Genomic DNA, 16,795 nt, shown 5'->3' with positions numbered 1-16,795 from the left:
AAGAAATTAAAGGGAGTAGAAAAATTAACAGACGTAATCCTAATATAGTTCAGAGTACCAGTATTTGAAAGTATTTTTGTGGAAAAGATGAAACTAAATACTGTTAAATGGTGTACAAAACTATTTCTGAAGTATTATGACAGACTCTCTCCTAGCTGAGTCGAGTATTGCTTCCACTTATTTGTGCAGCCTCCTTGCTTTCATCTTTCCTGTTCAACCTTCCTTGGTCAACTCTTGGTTTCTTTTAACCTCTTCTAAGACCTAGGGAGTCTTTAATTTTTATACCTTTCATGGCCCCATCAATTTCTTTTTCTGACACCATCATTCTGCAAAGTTCCAGACTCTTCCTATTTCTCTTTTGATTAGTGTTAAGTGAGAATGGTTGCCCAGTTATATCATCTTCATGTTCATCATTTTTATTTCTCCTTGTCCAGATCCTGCCAAGTCAGGGTGTTGATAACACTTCTTTACCGTTCCCTCTCCTTCCACAACTTCTCTTCAGTAATTGTATTCCAATCCAGTGTCCGACTCCATGGCTAAATGGTTAGCATGCTGGCCTTTGGCCACAGGGGCCCCAGGTTCGATTCCCGCCAGGGTCGGGAATTTCAACCATCATTGGTTTATTTCTCTGGCACGGGGGCTGGGTGTATGTGTTGTCTTCATCATCATTTCATCATTATTACGATGCACAGGTCGCCTACGGGCGTCAGATCAAAACACCTGCACCTGGCGAGCCAAACTTGCCCTCGGACACCCCGGTACTAAAAGCCATATGCCATTTTATTTCATTTCATTCCAATCCAGTCTTCTTTTTCTTATACTGTTCTTGATATAGTCCTTCCATTTTGCTCTGGACATCCATCTTGCCCTCTTTCCTTCTATCTTAGCCTCCAACACTTGTTTTGGTATCCTTTCCTCCTCCATCCTCATAACATGTCCAAACCATCTCAATTTATTCTTCTCCATCCTATCACTCAGTTTTCCTACCCCAACATTTCTTACTCTGTTTCTCCTTGCCTTCCCTACCACACTCCTCAGGAACTTCATCTCACTGGCCTGAATTTTACTCTCATTTCTTGCTGTCAAATTCCAAGTCTTTGATGTATAGGTTAATACATTCTCTCTTTACATTTCATAGGAACTCCTCTGTTCCACACCAGGTTCCTTACATTCTGGTAGAACGTATTTCCTGCTTGTAACCTTCTGCTAATCTCCTTATCCAACTTTGCATCTTGCGTTATTTCACTTCTCAAATATTTATACCATATGCAGCAAAACAAACAACACTGAAATGTTATTTAATTGTGTTGGTACAGTATGTGTTCAAACTTTTACTGTCATGTGCCACACACTGTTCATAACATTTCTGAAGATCATTGAACATGATGAACGAAGGTTGCTGTAAGGACACAAAAGTGGTGTCATCTTCTTGTATAATTCAGGAATATTATATAGGTGGGTCATCTGTCTTGAAAACTGATTCTTTCAACATGCCCCAGATGTAGGCATTTGGAGCTGCAAGATCTAAGAAGCAGATAGGATACAGGAATGGAGTTCTGTGAGAAATGAAGTGATAAATGAATGTCATTGCAGAAGGGTAAGTGAATCCCCCACAGTGTGAGCTGTAGTTCCATCTTGCTGTAACCATTGTTGTTGGAGGGGTAAGTTTCTGGTGTAACAAAAATGGCACAAATTCTGCATGAATAGGGTAATAATGTTTCTGTAGACTACCTGGTTCACTCTTATTGAATTCTGAGTTACATCCTTGATTAAATAAGGTTCTTTTGTTGACATAAGACTGATCCCGTATGATGTAACTTCTCAACAACTGCTAACATTGTTCTGTTACTTGGTGCCTCCTTATTAAATTGATCTTCATACTATTCTTTAACACAAAGCAAACTTGGCCCATTCTAATGACTAGAAATAATGTATGTCTACCCCTTAGTCCTGCTTCCTTATACAGGATCAGGGATGAGGTAGGATGAAATTATATTGCATGTTTTTATGGCCAAATGCCTTTCCTGACATTAACCTCAGTTGAGGTGCTAATGAAGACAGAATGAATGACAGTATGGTAAATGAAACTGGATAAGGGGGTGGAAGGAATCAGCTATGGCCTATGAACAGTGCGAACCCACTCATCTCTGGAATTGGCTCCATAGGCTAAGCACGTTAACACGTACGGTTACTCCGCTTGGTGATGACTGGAAATAATGCTCTACGATAAACACCTTCTCCTCTGTTGTGGAAACCATAATTTCAGAAATCAACACAACACTGAATTCACAATAGGAAGGTAGATGGCACTGAGGTCCCTATTAGCAATGTAATAAAGAAGTGCAGATTTCAGTGGTACAGGCTTATTATTAGAATGAACAGTGAAAGACCTGCCAGAAAATACGTTCACCTTATTGTCCAAGGAGAAAGACCAAGAGGAAGGCCAAGGAAATGCTGGATAAAGACAGTAAAATGAGATATGGAAGAGAGATGCCTCAGATGGGAAGATTTATGAAGACAAAAAGAGTCGGCAAGCGCTTATACATCACACCCAGAATACTGGAATTGGAAAATGATGAATAAGTAAATACTTCGTTGCTAGGGAAACATGGACAGCAGATGAGAAATAATTTTAGTGTTGCTTGTTTTATCACATTCTGTACTCCCCCCCCCCCTCCTTAAAACAACAATTACCATTGTTGCCACCAATTATGGCAGGGGAGAAAAAAGATCATATTTACAGAAATTACACAGTATTGAACTGACATTGTCTCTTAAATATTTATGAGCAGGTACTCACTGGGAACCTTTGAGGACTGTTGCCTGTGTTTCTAGCATACATGTCACGAAGAACTTCCAGAGCTTCTTCTTTCTTATCAACTACCATGAGGAACTTGGGGCTTTCTGGGAACCACAGTGCTAAGAAAATGGCTGCCAAAAGCCCAGGTACAGCACATAACAAAACAAATATCCTCCATGAGTTAAATGTACACCAAGGTAGTTCAAATGACCATGTCTGTGGAATCACTAGCCATGCCATACCTGCAAAAATATTGAGCAATTTAAGTATTTGATGAAGGTAGAACAAAACAACAAAAGGGCAATTTTATTTCTAATCCAAAACAGATCAGAGTATACCGTACTGTAAGTTAGTACTGTACTTAATCTAAACAAGTAGTAAAATGCAGTAAATAGTTAGAGATTACATTCAAAAATAAGGGAAATTGATGAAGAATATGGTATGAAAAATTTGGAGTAATTAAAATGAATTATAAAATTATTTATTATTAAAAGAAAAAATGTTCATGAACATGGAAAAGAGTAGAAAACTGCCTTTTCATTCAGAAAGTAATACTGTGAAAAATCTGTCACAGTTTTTCAATTAGAAAGAATTTCAAACATTCTTGTAAGGGAGGGACGCAACAAATTGTTGCTGAAATTAATGTTTTATGCATTCTGTAGTGGAAAACGAAGTATGTTTTCACAAAATTTTAGCTGCTATAAACTATAACAACAGGAGAGACAGTCTTTCAAGACTAATATAATTGTAAAGAAAGTATGAATTGAATGTATAGAATGTATGGTTTATTTCAATAGTTCAACATTAAATGAGAAAATAGTGCCTGTCATCATTATCATCGTCATCATCATTGTCCTCCATTCCCTGTTCCAGATTCCCTCTGGATGGAGTAATTTACTAATGCTTTCCATTTCACTCTGTCCTTCCACCATTCTTCTTTGAACATGCTGTCAATGTTGATTCTCTGTCCTTAATGCACTCCCTCACTGTATCCTTCCATTTAGTTCTGGGATGGCCTCTAGCCCTCTTCCCTGTCATTGTTTCCTTGTATGCCTGCTTTGGCATTCTTCTGGCATTCTCATCATGTGCCCAAATCACTTCAGCTTCTCTGAATCAGTTCCGTCCTGCAGTCTCCCAACATCAAGTTTCGAGTTGGCCATGCGGTTAGGGGCGCGCAGCTGTGAGCTCGTATCTGGGAGATAGTGAGTTTGAACCCCACTGTCGGCAGCCCTGAAGATAGTTTTCCGTGGTTTCCCATTTTCACACCAGGCATGTGCTGGGGCTGTACCTTAATTAAGGCCATGGCCACTTCTTTCCCATTCCTAGGCCGTTCCTGTCCTATCGTCACCATAAGACCTATCTGTGTCGGTGCGACGTAAAGCAAATAGAAAAAAAACATCAAGTCTCAGTCTTTCCACTTCATTGTGTACCTTGACTCATGTGGTTTCTCCTGTGATGATTCTCAGGAAGCTCTTTCAATTGCTTGGATCCAACTCCTGCTTCTCTTGGTCAATGTCCAGGCAGCTGAAGCATAATATATCAGTACCAATGTAAAATATGTTTGGTAGAGAACTTCCTTGAATTCCATCGGTACATTCTTGTCCCACTCTGGCAGTTGTGGCATGTGACATATTTCTCCTTTTCCTATTTTCCATCTTCTAACAGTGTACAGCTTAAATATTTAAAGCTGTCAACTATGCAGAGGTATTCCTGTTACTAGTGTCAACTCTACCCTTTCTATTACCTCTCATCACAACCATTGTCTTAAATTTCAACTTCCAATTTTCAATTCTCAATTTCCTGATTCCACATCTTAACTTTCAGTTGCACTTCCTTTTCCTTATCACCCCACATAACAAGGTCATCTGCAACTAGCATTGCTTTCATTTGACCTGCCATTGTCTAGTCCACTCCATTCTTGATTCTTTCCATAATTATGATAATAATATGGGTGAAAATACACTTTCTTGTCCCAATCCTGTCCTCACTTTGAACCACCTTGTTTGGCCTAACTTAGTTTTCACACAGCTTTCACAATTTTGGTACATAACTTTCATCACATGAATTATTTCCATATTAATTTGTTGATCTTCCAGAGTCCTCCACACCAGATATCTTGGTACACTGTTATAGGCTTTTTCTACATATATGAAGGTCAATACTATATCCTTCTCATAATCCTACTGCTTTTCTATAACTTGTCTTAATGTAAAGATGGGGCCAAAAGTCAATCTCTCCCTTCTTAATATAAACTGCTGTTCTCTAGATCTGTCTTCCATCTTTTCTCTAATTCCTCTGTCTATAATTCTTTCAAATAACTTTGCTGTATGTGAGAAAAGTGCAATATCATTGTAATTCTCAAATTTCTTCCTGTCTTCCTTTTCAAAACAGGAATTATGCTTCCAATCTTTTGGGGCTGTTTCCATATCTCTAAACAGTCTATTCAGTCAGTGCAGCCAGCCCTTTGATCCTGCTGCTATTATAATTTTTAGTGTAGCTTTGTCCATGCCTGCTTCGTAAATGAAATCTTTGTCTAAGTCATGTAATTTTAACTTTGCTTGCAAGATTAAAGGATTGCTGGAAGAAAAAATGAAATCAACATGCATGGTATGTTGGTAACATTTTGTTCAAAGCTCTTTGGATAATCTGCTGTTCTCCAGAAGTATTTGAAATAAGTAAGGATGATTTCTGATGCAAGCACATCAGATCAAAACATGCAAACATTATTGCAGAGAAGATATGCACAAAAGATTGAAGACACAAACTTTTGGAAGCACAGTGCCGATCAGTACATATGTCTTGCTACTCTTCAAGAACTTGCTCCGTACTATATTTACGCATTTTATCTATGACTTCTTCAATATTTTCAAAACTATCGACATGCAGTGCTGACCCCTAAAATTATACAGTAACTCATGAACTGCAACTGAAAAATTTGAATTTGATTCTAGACTTCTTCATAACATTGAAATTTCATCACAAAGTGCTCCCTAAAGTGTTATCGTGCTTCATAAACAGCATCTGACAGAATTATTTAATCGTCACATTTTGTTTACCTGTGCATCATCTTTTATACTTATTTGTGACTGGCTGAAATTTCAACACACAGTGCTCCCTAAAGTGTTTTAGTGCTTCACAAATAGCAACTGACTGAATTATTTAAAATTCACATTTTATTTACCTGTGCATTGTCTTTTATACTTATTTGTAATCGGCTGATGATGACCAAGAATACTGGTCAAAACCGGTACCAATTATAATTAAGTAGGAATGTAAAACTTACATTTCTTATTTTAAGACTATTGAAAGGTTGAACCATCATATACCTTCTTTCAACTTAATAGTGAACTCACTTCAATACAGAACACTATGAAATTCTTATCTCTTATTTCACAAATTTGTCAATAATTTTGAACGAGTGATACTGTGAACAACAAACACCTTAATAAGTTCAAAAATGGTTTCTGAACATACCTTCGATATGTTTATCTGTGAATTATAAGCAATAAATAATAATTTGCCACATCAGTTTTGTTCTATTAGATTACCTTAATACGAATAAGGATATCACTTATCACTTTATGAAATTCCTTTATCTTTCAATGATAAGACCACAAGAAAAGTGAACAATCAATTTCCCTTGGCTGGTGTTGCTCTGTAAAGCTTTCCAAATTTGTTATAACCAGTCACTGAATGACTCTTAATCAACACACTTGGTTGCTAACTACGTTTACTCTCTCCATCATCCAAACATTTCAAAACTTAAATTCTTTCTCATAGTGTACACCTTTCTGGTATTTCTAGAGTCTAACAAGTAAGATAGGTAGTATAAACTTTTAACACTAGACCCACCACAGCGGTTAAAATGAAAAAGGAAATGTCCAAAATTACTGAGATTAGTGCTGAATCCATATTTTTCGGGGTTACTAAGCTGATTGGTGACAGTCCTAATGACAATTGGAATCATGTGTCATATATATAGCATGACACGTTAATACATACAGTTATCACATGTTTTTCTGTTGTTGTTTTTTGAAAGGATCAAATATTTCCCAGATGGTCTGAGCTTCTACAAGGACAAAGTTTTATGCAAAAAGGAAATAATTTAAAACTTAAAATTAAACAGATATTAATAACTCTAAAACTACAAAATATCAATCAATGTCACAATAAGGAAATCTACGAAAATTCACTTCACATGTAGTTAACAGGTAATACAAATCTTAAAAGTAAACATTCAAAAAAATATCTGGGCAACACCAGGTATTACACCTAGTACAAAAATAAAGAAATTGGTGCAAAAAGTCATTTACAGAAAGAGGAATTTGAGATGTGAACAATTTACGAAGGGGGATGATATGTAATTTTCCACCTTCTTTGAAACTGTTTAAGAAAATGTTAGGTAAACAACTGATAGGGAATATGCCCCCTGGGTAAAAGACCTAAATGCAGATCAGTGGTTAATGATTTTGATTGATAGCAAAGTGCAGTGTGCTATGATGATATCTTTTTAGTAGTAGACCAAAACTTTGTCTGTGCACTCTCACTATAGATGTACACACACTCTATTGTCATTAATGATTGGACACCTGTAGGTACTGGCTGGAGCTGCCATGGTGTAAGTATGATATAGTCCACCCTTTGCCCCTACCACATCCTCCATCTTCTAGGAAGACTGTTCACTAAGTTACCGTAGACGTCAGTAAGTCCACTCCTCCTGCAACATGGCCTTCCATTCATTTTCATTTTTCTTTGGATCAAGAATTTTTCTTAGTTCTGTCTTTCCTTAGAGCCTCTGTGGCTCCAGCGGCAGTGTGCCGGCCTCTCACCACTGAGTTCTGTGGTTCAAATCCTGGTCACTCCATGATTTGTGCTGGGCAAAGGGGAGACAGGACAGGTTTTTCTCCGCGTGCTCTGGTTTACACTGTCATCTTTAATTCCAACAACACTCTCCAATATCATTTCCTCTGTCAGTCATTAATCATTGCCCCGAGGGAGAGCAACAGGCTTCCGCAGCTGGTACAATTCCTAACCTCGCTGCTAGATGGGGGCTTCATCCATTCCATTCATGACCTGGTCAAATGACTGAAAAGAGGGTGTGGATTTTCATTTTTTCACTTTCCTTCATTCTTTTCTAATTCACCAATTTTTCCTCTTTTTGTTTAAGACCAAATGTGGAAGAGGATTTCCTTTTCAGGCTGCCTCCTAGAGTAGTTCTTCTTTGAGAAGTTTCCATAATGCATAGTTACTTGAACTTCACAGGGTGGAAATGAATTTCTTCATTTTGTGGTTGGAACTGGAATTGTGAGTTCCAGAGTAGAGTTCAGCCACCCTTAACATAGGGTACAGATGCATTTGGTAGTCCTCTAACCTGGAGTACAGACCCCGCTGCCTTACTTACTCAGAGTAGAATTGGTACTCTACTCATTTCTATTGAACACTGACAAAACTCCAAGGCTATGGGACTCATGGATGTTTCATTCCTGTCTTTCTGATGAGAATCAAACCTGTGTTCCTCCAGGGGAACTGAATACACCAATCCCACCAAATCTTGATAGTGTCAAGTTTGAGACCTCCTAAGGTTACAACGGCTTCAGGAGGAGGAGCTTCTTTAGGAGGGTAATGGACACTCAGTAGAGGAAATACCACTGAAATTCCATCAGCCAGTGTCTATACGGTACTCTAGAAGAGTGGCTGCACAAGCACCCAATCCCATGTTAAAAATGGTTAACGACATTCAAAAGAAGGAAGGAAGGCAACAGGAAGCCACCTCAGTATATTGTTCCCAAGAAGACCACATCACAGACTTACTTATTATTAAATAATTGCCCTGAAGATGATTTTCTGTGGTTTACCTTAAATAAGGCCACAGGTGCCTCCTTTCCACTCCTAGGCCTTTCCAATCCTGTCTTCGTCATAAGACCTATCTGTGTTGGTGCGACGTAAAACAACTTGTAAAAAAAAAAAAAAAAAAAGTTCTTTGAGAACTCAATGTGAAGAGGAGATATCCAGAATTTTTTTTTTTTTCAGCAAATCTTGCAGTACTTTGGATACATAGTTCAGCAACAGGAAGATAACTTGGAAAAGATGATTATCCAAAGTAAATCTGCATGGAAAATCAAAAAGACTGGACTAGTTAATGGAGAAGATTAATCGAATGTTGGGCCAGCTACTGTGAGATGCCAATGATCAAGAATGATAGAGATAGATTGTAAAATATATCCTCCTATGGATCACCAACTTTCAACTAGAAAAGATGGAGTGATGATGATGATGATGATGATGATGATGATTATTATTATTATTATTATTATTATTATTATTATTATTATTATTATTATTATTATTATTATTATTATTATTATTATTATTATTATTATTATTATTATTATTATTATTGTGGCACCCAGGTTATGAACAACACTAAGAATCATAATTCATGAAAAATTCATGAATATAAAGGAGAAACTAACTGTATACACTGACTTTTCTTGTATATACAGGGTGATTCACCTAACATGTTACACAGAAATAACTTCTAAACTATTAAAGATATCGGCATTCTGTTTTCGTAGTCCTAAATGGTACCCATGGCCTTATAAAATAATGTGCTACTTAGTCTCATGGAGTGATTAATAACCGAGATATTGATACTAACTCCATATTTTTAAATGGAACGGTACAAATTCATACAGCTGGCCTAAAAGCTTAACTGCGTACAAGTTCAAATATGTAATTATTTTCAAAATCGGACAATTACTTTTTGAGATATAATTAAGAACAGCATGCGAGGTTTTGCATGCCCCATCAGATGCCGTGAAGTCGGGCAGGGACATATTGACGCGCAAGCAGTTGCCTGGGAGTGAGTTCAGCCACAGAACAGATACCAGCATGTACTGTAAACATAATGTGATGTATGGTAACATACCCTGGGTGTGCAACGTTATCGTATGACTGGCAAACTCACAAGAGGGACGGGAGATTAAAGTTGTTTTGTTTTGTTTTGAATCCATGTGTAACAGGTTGCACTCAGTTTAGTGTCTTTTCCCACGGATGGGAATGGGAAGGATTTGGAAAGGACATTGGCTGTGGCCTATCCCAAAAGGTACCTATCCGGCATTTGCCTGGTGTTGAACATGGGACACCATGAAAATCACTTTCAGATTGGGAGAGGCAGGACTCTAACCTGCGCTCTCCCGAACGCACGCTACTACAGTCGCGCTTGAGCTCCACGGAGATTAATGCATGTAAAATAAATAAATAAATAATAGTGTTGCTGCCATATCACCATGATCAGCTCTGAACATCCCACATAACAAGTCGAGCTGTTTGTCTCCTCATGTCTAACCTAACCCAACCCAAATAATCCAACATTGGTAACACTGCTCCTTCGCATGAAAAAACCAGGTGCACTATGTACTGCACACACACACACACAGACACACACACACCCAAGCAAACGGGGCTGCATGACCACGCTGTCAAAGCCCCGGAAATGAAATAACAACAAACAGCCGCGGTGCTCTGGGTTCAATTCCCGGCTCTGATAAGCAATTTAATTCTGGTTGGAGGGCTAGAATGGGGTACTCTCAGCCTCGTGAGGCAAAACGGAGAAGAGGTACCCATCTCAGCTATCCTGGAAGTGTTTCCACGGCAAATGTCGGGATGGTTCCTTAAAACAACAGCCGCCTACGTCCCGATTCCTCAGCTGAATTACAAATACAGAACACTACTACAGACACCACAATAACACAAGTTATCATACACATTCTAACAGACATAACACACACACACACACACACACACACACATGGGACTCCACGACCACGATGTCCAAGCCCCAGAAATGAAATAACAATTACTATTCTCTGTACCCCTTCGAGTGTCTTAATCACGTACGTCCGGAGAGGAATCTGAACAATAAGATGCATTACTGGAAGTGCGAACGTATAAGCATTACTCTTCTGGAGTAGACTTAGTGTTTGAAAATGTGGATGTTGACATGCAATCGCAGTGTGAATGACGCACATTCTTCAAACAAATGGAAATAGTAAGGGAAGGTAGTGTAGCTGCTATTAGAGGGCGTAGGAGGGGAAGGTCTTCTCCACCCTGAGTTGCATGGGCCTCATGTTACGTACAGTACAGTTTTGGAGTACGTCTGGAGTACTCACGCAATGCCCTACACAAACCAAGAGAAAATGAATATGCTTCTTCTGTACGGAGAGTGTGGAAGGAGTTCTAGGAGAGCTTCGCAACTGTATACTGAGAGGTATCCTGCCCGGGATCATCTGTCACATATGACAATACAACATCTTTGCCGCAAGTTGTTGCAGAACGGACACTGGAATAATAATGTGAAGAGAAACAGGCGCACACCAGCGACAGGGAAAGAGAAGGCAATAGGTGTTCTCTTTCCCTGTCGCCCATAATCCACATACTTCCTCACATGCAATTGCATGTGATGCCAGGATAAGCTAAGCAAGTGTCATTCGCATTTTGCAGCGACACAAGTTTCATCCCTATCACATATCTTTGCATCAACAACTTGATGAGCGAGATTATAGACAACGTGTGGATTTCTGCCGTGCTGTTCTTTTGCGAGTACGGGGCGACAGGAACTTCCTGCAGAGACTTCTCTTCACTGACGAAGCGACCTTCAGTAACCATGGACATATCAATTTATGAAATATGCACTATTGGTCTTGTGAGAACCCACACTGGCTCAGGCAGGTGGATCATCAGCGGCAATGGAGTGTCAATGTGTGGTGCGGGATAATCAGCGACCATGTAGTAGGGCCATATTTTCTTGAAGGTACTTTAACGGGGAACAGATATGCTGAATTTCTATCTGAAGTGTTACCGGTTCTCCTGGAAAACGTACCGCTTAACATACGACAGGATATGTGGTTCCAGCACGACGAGTCTCCTGCCCACTATTCGCTTGTGGCCCGGCCAGTCTTAAACGAGATATTCCCCGGTCGATGGATCGGACGTGGAGGTGCCATCAGGTGGCCAGCACAGTCACCTGATTTGACACCGCTGGACTTTTTCCTCTGGGGTACGTGCAAGGACATAGTCTATGCGCAAGCTCCAACAACACCACAGGATCTCAAGCAACGTATCATCGCAGCATGTGCTGCAATATCGAGGGAAACTCTTCGGTCTGTGACATCATCCTTCGCGACACAACTACAAATGTGCATCGCCGCTGATGGTCAACATTTTGAGCACATAATCAAATAGACAACCAAGCTCGATAGCTGCAGTCGTTTAAGTGCGGCCAGTATCCAGTAATCGGAAGATAGTGGGTTCGAGCCCCGCTGTCGGCAGCCCTGAAGATGGTTTTCCGTGGTTTCCCATTTTCACACCAGGCAAATGCCGGGGCTGTACCTTAATTAAGGCCACGGCCGCTTCCTTCCACTTCCTAGGCCTTTCCTATCCCATCGTCACCATAAGACATATCTGTGTCGGTGCAACATAAAGCAAATAGCAAAAAAAAAAAAAAAAAACAGACACATTTTGTATGTGGATCACTGAGATGCACGTTTTCAAACATCACCTACCTCGTATCTTTATTGTTGTGATAATTCAGTCTCCAATTAATGAACGATTGGCCACGGGTAGCTTTGCCACATAAATTACTGAACTCGTTGCCAACACAGTCTCTACATACAAAATGTCCGCCTCATAACACTTACACTGAAGAGACGTTGTTATGTTCTCGTGCCTACGCCCTTAGGATCATTTCCAATGAAGTCTACCTTGGACATTATTCATTTGATTTTCTAGAAGGAGCTCTTCCAGTGTTTTGTGTTATGTTTATTTCTCAACTCATACAGTAGTATGTACTGTACACTAAAACCAGTGACAATTATAGCTTTTGTTATGTTCCTTTCAAGGCAAAGTACTTATTTTATTCCTTTTAAATACATCAACCCTCAACCTCCCTGTCCTGTCATGAGTTCGCCTGTCATACACACTTTGCAAACCCATCACATGTGTACGAAGTGCTTACATGCTTGGTATCCATTCTGTGGCTGAACTCACTCCCAGGCAACTGCTTGCGCGTCAATATGTCCTTGCCCGACTTCACACCGTCTGATGGGGCATGCAAAACTGTGCATGCTGTTCTTAATTATATCTCAAAAAGTAATTGTCCGATTTTGAAAATAATTACATATTTGAACTTGTACGCAGTTAAGCTTTTAGGCCAGCTGTATGAATTTGTACTGTTCCATTTAAAAATATGGAGTTAGTATCAATATCTGGGTTATTAATCACCCCATGAGACTGAGTAGCACGTTATTTTTACAAGGCCCTGGGTACCATTTACGATTATGAAAACAGAATGCCGATATCTTTTTGGTGTAGAAGTTATTGTCGTGTAGCACGTTAGGTGAATAACCCTGTATATTTGGAAATATAATAAGTAAACACTTTTGAACTTTAAACATTCATGTAGACTACATACCAGGTTGTACAGCAATTCCAATTCCTAAGAAGATACACACCCACAAGATGGCCTTGCTTCGTGTTTGCACAGCATGAAATTCTCCCAAATAAGCATACAGAACAGTTGCAGGGGCAACAATACTAAAAAAATAATTTTTAAAATTATTAATTTCTTGAGAACCAACTACAGTCTGTGTCAAATGGGAAGATGTTTCTGTTGCGGTTGTTCTATGAAATAAATGAAATTTTCCATGGAGCCTAAAGCATTGATTGGGTGTGATAATGCAACCACTTAGTTGAAAAATTTTGACAAGCCTTTTGAGGCCAAAACACTTCCCATATGACACAGCCTGTGGAGTACTATATTAGCCTAAGGTAGTTAGTATGTTGATCCATTTTCATAACCAGGAATAAAAATTATACTTTCCGGCTTGGTAACAATATTGTAATTTATATTAAAGTAACCAGTTATTCAGTTTCTATTTGTTGAGCAGATAATTAAATGTGTACAGAATATGTATAATGTAATTTAAAAACTTTCCAGTCTGTCGAACACACAAGTTCAGTATAAATATTACACTATAATATAACTATAAACTCAAGAATACAAACCTCCACTCTACCCTTATGCGAAACAAACCAACAACACCCATATTTTCAACTGAGGAGAAGGCATAAAGATCGGAGTGTCTGAAGAAGTACTGGGAGAACCGCAAAGCCCGAACAATCCATTCAAAGAGACCTGAACGATGGACTGACTAAAGTGATCCTATGCAGAGATAAAACAAAAAGAAGCAGAAGAAGAAGATACCTGTAAGAAAACCACTATTAAACAAGGAGTAAAAATACACACTATTAAACAAAGAATTTTTATTCCTTGTTTAATAGTTTTTTTTTACAGGTATATTATAGTGTAATATTTACAAGGCATGTTTTTTAAGTAAGGGCTGTTTGAAAATAACTGCACAATGAAAGACGATTTTCAAACACCACATTTATTTGCAGATTCTACATATGGTACTTTACTCTATATTTCAACATAGCCACCAAGTTTGTTTAAACACTTATCATAACTTACAGCTAAGTTTTGAATACCCTCTTCATTGAAACTTGCTGCCTGCTCTGATAACCAACAGTTCATGGCCTAGACACGTCAGGAAGGGCATGTGAAAGAGCTGTCATTGTGAAGCATCTGTCCTCATGAATCTTCAACTGTAGCCACCAAATCGTCTGTGATCAGAGATGGGCGACCGGAGCGGCACTAATCATGGACATTGTCAGGGCCATTTTTGATGTCTTGTACCCACTTACTCACTTTGCCTTCATTCATAGCATTAGCACCGTACACTTCACAAATCTGTCGGTGAATGTCTGCATCAGACAGATTCTTCGCCAACAAAAACCGTATCACTGACCGAACCTCACACGGGGCAGGCAAGTCGATAATCTTGAACATTTGAGCAAGCACAGAACAGAACTGTACAGGTTAGCAACAGAGCTGTAACTGAGCACCGTTGTTCCCGAGGCATGCCAGAACAGGACGCATGCACTCATTGCGACGCATGTGCAAACTACTAGTGTCTACAACAAAATGGCCCTTACTTAAAAAATACGCCTCGTATATTGAACTTGTACTCAACGGACTGAAAAGCTTTCTAGTTACATTTAACTGAGTCAACTTGATTCCCATATGGAATCAACATCTACATCATCTGATGGTCAGGCAGGCAGCAAATTTTGGAAGTGAAGCATAGTCTCTCATAGGTTCTTTTTTTAATTTCGTGTGGCTATTTCTAGCCGAGTGCAGCCCTCGTAAGGCAGACCCTCCGATGAGGGTGGGCGGCATCTGCCATTTGTAGGTAACTGCGAGTTATTGTGGTGGAGGATAGTGTTATGCGTGGTGTGTGAGTTGCAGGGATGTTGGGGACAGCACAAACACCCAGCCCCCGGGCCACTGGAATTAACCAATTAAGGTCAATATCCCCGACCCGGTCAGGAATCGAACCCGGGACCCTCTGAACTGAAGGCCAGTATGCTGACCATTCAGCCAACAAGTCGGACGTCTCTCATAGTGCATTGGCAGTGCTGGTGGCTTCAAGTAGCCTATGCAGTGGCCTCCACGGTATGCACTAGCCTTGCATCTTGGTAGGTGTGCTAAGTACCAACTGATGAACCCAACTTAGCACAAGAGGGCGAAACACAGGTAACCAAGAATGAGTTAGCTGGAAAATTTATAATGTCCAATAACGGACCATTATATTGGTATTACAAGTAGACTATTCAAAAACATAAATGAATTATCACCAAAAATTAAGTCCAGATATTATTATTATTATTATTATTATTATTATTATTATTATTATTATTATTATTATTATTATTCTTTCTTTCTTCATTATGCCCGTTTACAGAGCACGTTGGAACTTGTTAGCTTGATGATGGTTTTCCTTTCTTCTTCTCCTCCCAAAATCTCTTCATGAACTCGCTGTGCTGTTTCTTGCGTTCTTCCATCCATTGTCTCTCTGTGGTTCTTTTAGCCTTTTCCGTGAATGTGTGCTTTGTAACCAGATTCCCAAATGCCTTGCGATCCCTGATGATATCTTCTGTGATGTTCATTTCTTTTAAGTTCTGCTTTATTTCCTCAAACCAGCTTATTTTGACCTTCTTTGAATTAATTATAGCAAGCAGTTTTTTGCATATCTAGTGTCGTCCATTCTACAGATGTGGCCATAGAATTTCAATCGTCTCCTGCATACGGTATCGGTGAACTTGTCGATTGCTTTGTACAAATCTACAGTCTTCCTTTTCATCCATATACCATTTACATGAACGGGGCCATATATTTTCCTCAGAATTTTTCGTTCTTGTTTTTCAATCTCATTCATTTTAGAGTGGCCTCCTAGAGATGTGGTTTCTAAGGCATACAAGGCTTCCGGAAGAACAACAGTCTTCTAATGCCAAAGTTTTGCATTTCGTGACATCACTCTTTTATTGTAGTGGTTTCATGTTATTCGGTATGCTTTCAGGAGTTTGGTGGTTCTTTCTAAATTAGCTTTCCTGTCCAATCCGGATGGTACAATGATTTATTTCTCCTAGATATTTGAAGGAAGGGACCTGTGTGATTATTCCATAATTTGTGTGTAGTGGGGACCTTTGGATATTCTGGTGTCCATTAGCCATGATATGAGTCTTCTCATATGATATTTGATGCTATCTCATGCAACTTCTCTATGGCATACCTGGTTTCTTCACTAGTCTTGGTAAAGATAGCTAGATCATCAGCAAAAGCTAGGCACTTCACGTTAATTCTTTGTCCCCGAGTACCAATGTTTATACCTTCGATTTCTTTTCCCCATTCCCTGATGACTTTATCTAACACTAAGTTAAAAAGGATTGGGGAGAGGCCGTCTCCTTGTCGAACTCCTGTATGCACTTCAAAAGGCTCTGATAGTTCACCTAGGAACTTCACTTCAGATGTTGTGTCTGTGAGAGTCTGGCGGATTAATTCTGTGGTTTTCTTGTCCACACTGAGCTCTCCTAGGA

At 39.3% G+C, this 16,795-nt stretch overlaps 1 protein-coding gene across 2 annotated transcripts in view; it reads right to left on the bottom strand.

The window, feature by feature from the left end:
- LOC136862891 (synaptic vesicle glycoprotein 2C) overlaps positions 1–16,795 on the bottom strand; it is a 99,036-nt gene that overhangs the window by 42,705 nt on the left and 39,536 nt on the right. Inside the window, exons 5-6 of one of the 2 annotated variants that reach the window (XM_067139170.2) lie at positions 13,272–13,393; positions 2,801–3,042 (exon numbers count right to left, since the gene is read on the bottom strand). In XM_067139170.2, the coding sequence (XP_066995271.2) occupies positions 2,801–3,042; positions 13,272–13,393 (364 nt within the window). The remainder of the gene's footprint in view (positions 1–2,800; positions 3,043–13,271; positions 13,394–16,795) is intronic. The other variant, XM_068230350.1, reaches the window with a different exon arrangement.

Source organism: Anabrus simplex, chromosome 1 (assembly GCF_040414725.1).
Source record: "Anabrus simplex isolate iqAnaSimp1 chromosome 1, ASM4041472v1, whole genome shotgun sequence".
NCBI classification, from domain to species: domain Eukaryota; kingdom Metazoa; phylum Arthropoda; class Insecta; order Orthoptera; family Tettigoniidae; genus Anabrus; species Anabrus simplex.
The sequence above is the reverse complement of the archived record's forward strand: the minus strand, read 5'-3'. Positions and strand labels throughout refer to the sequence as shown.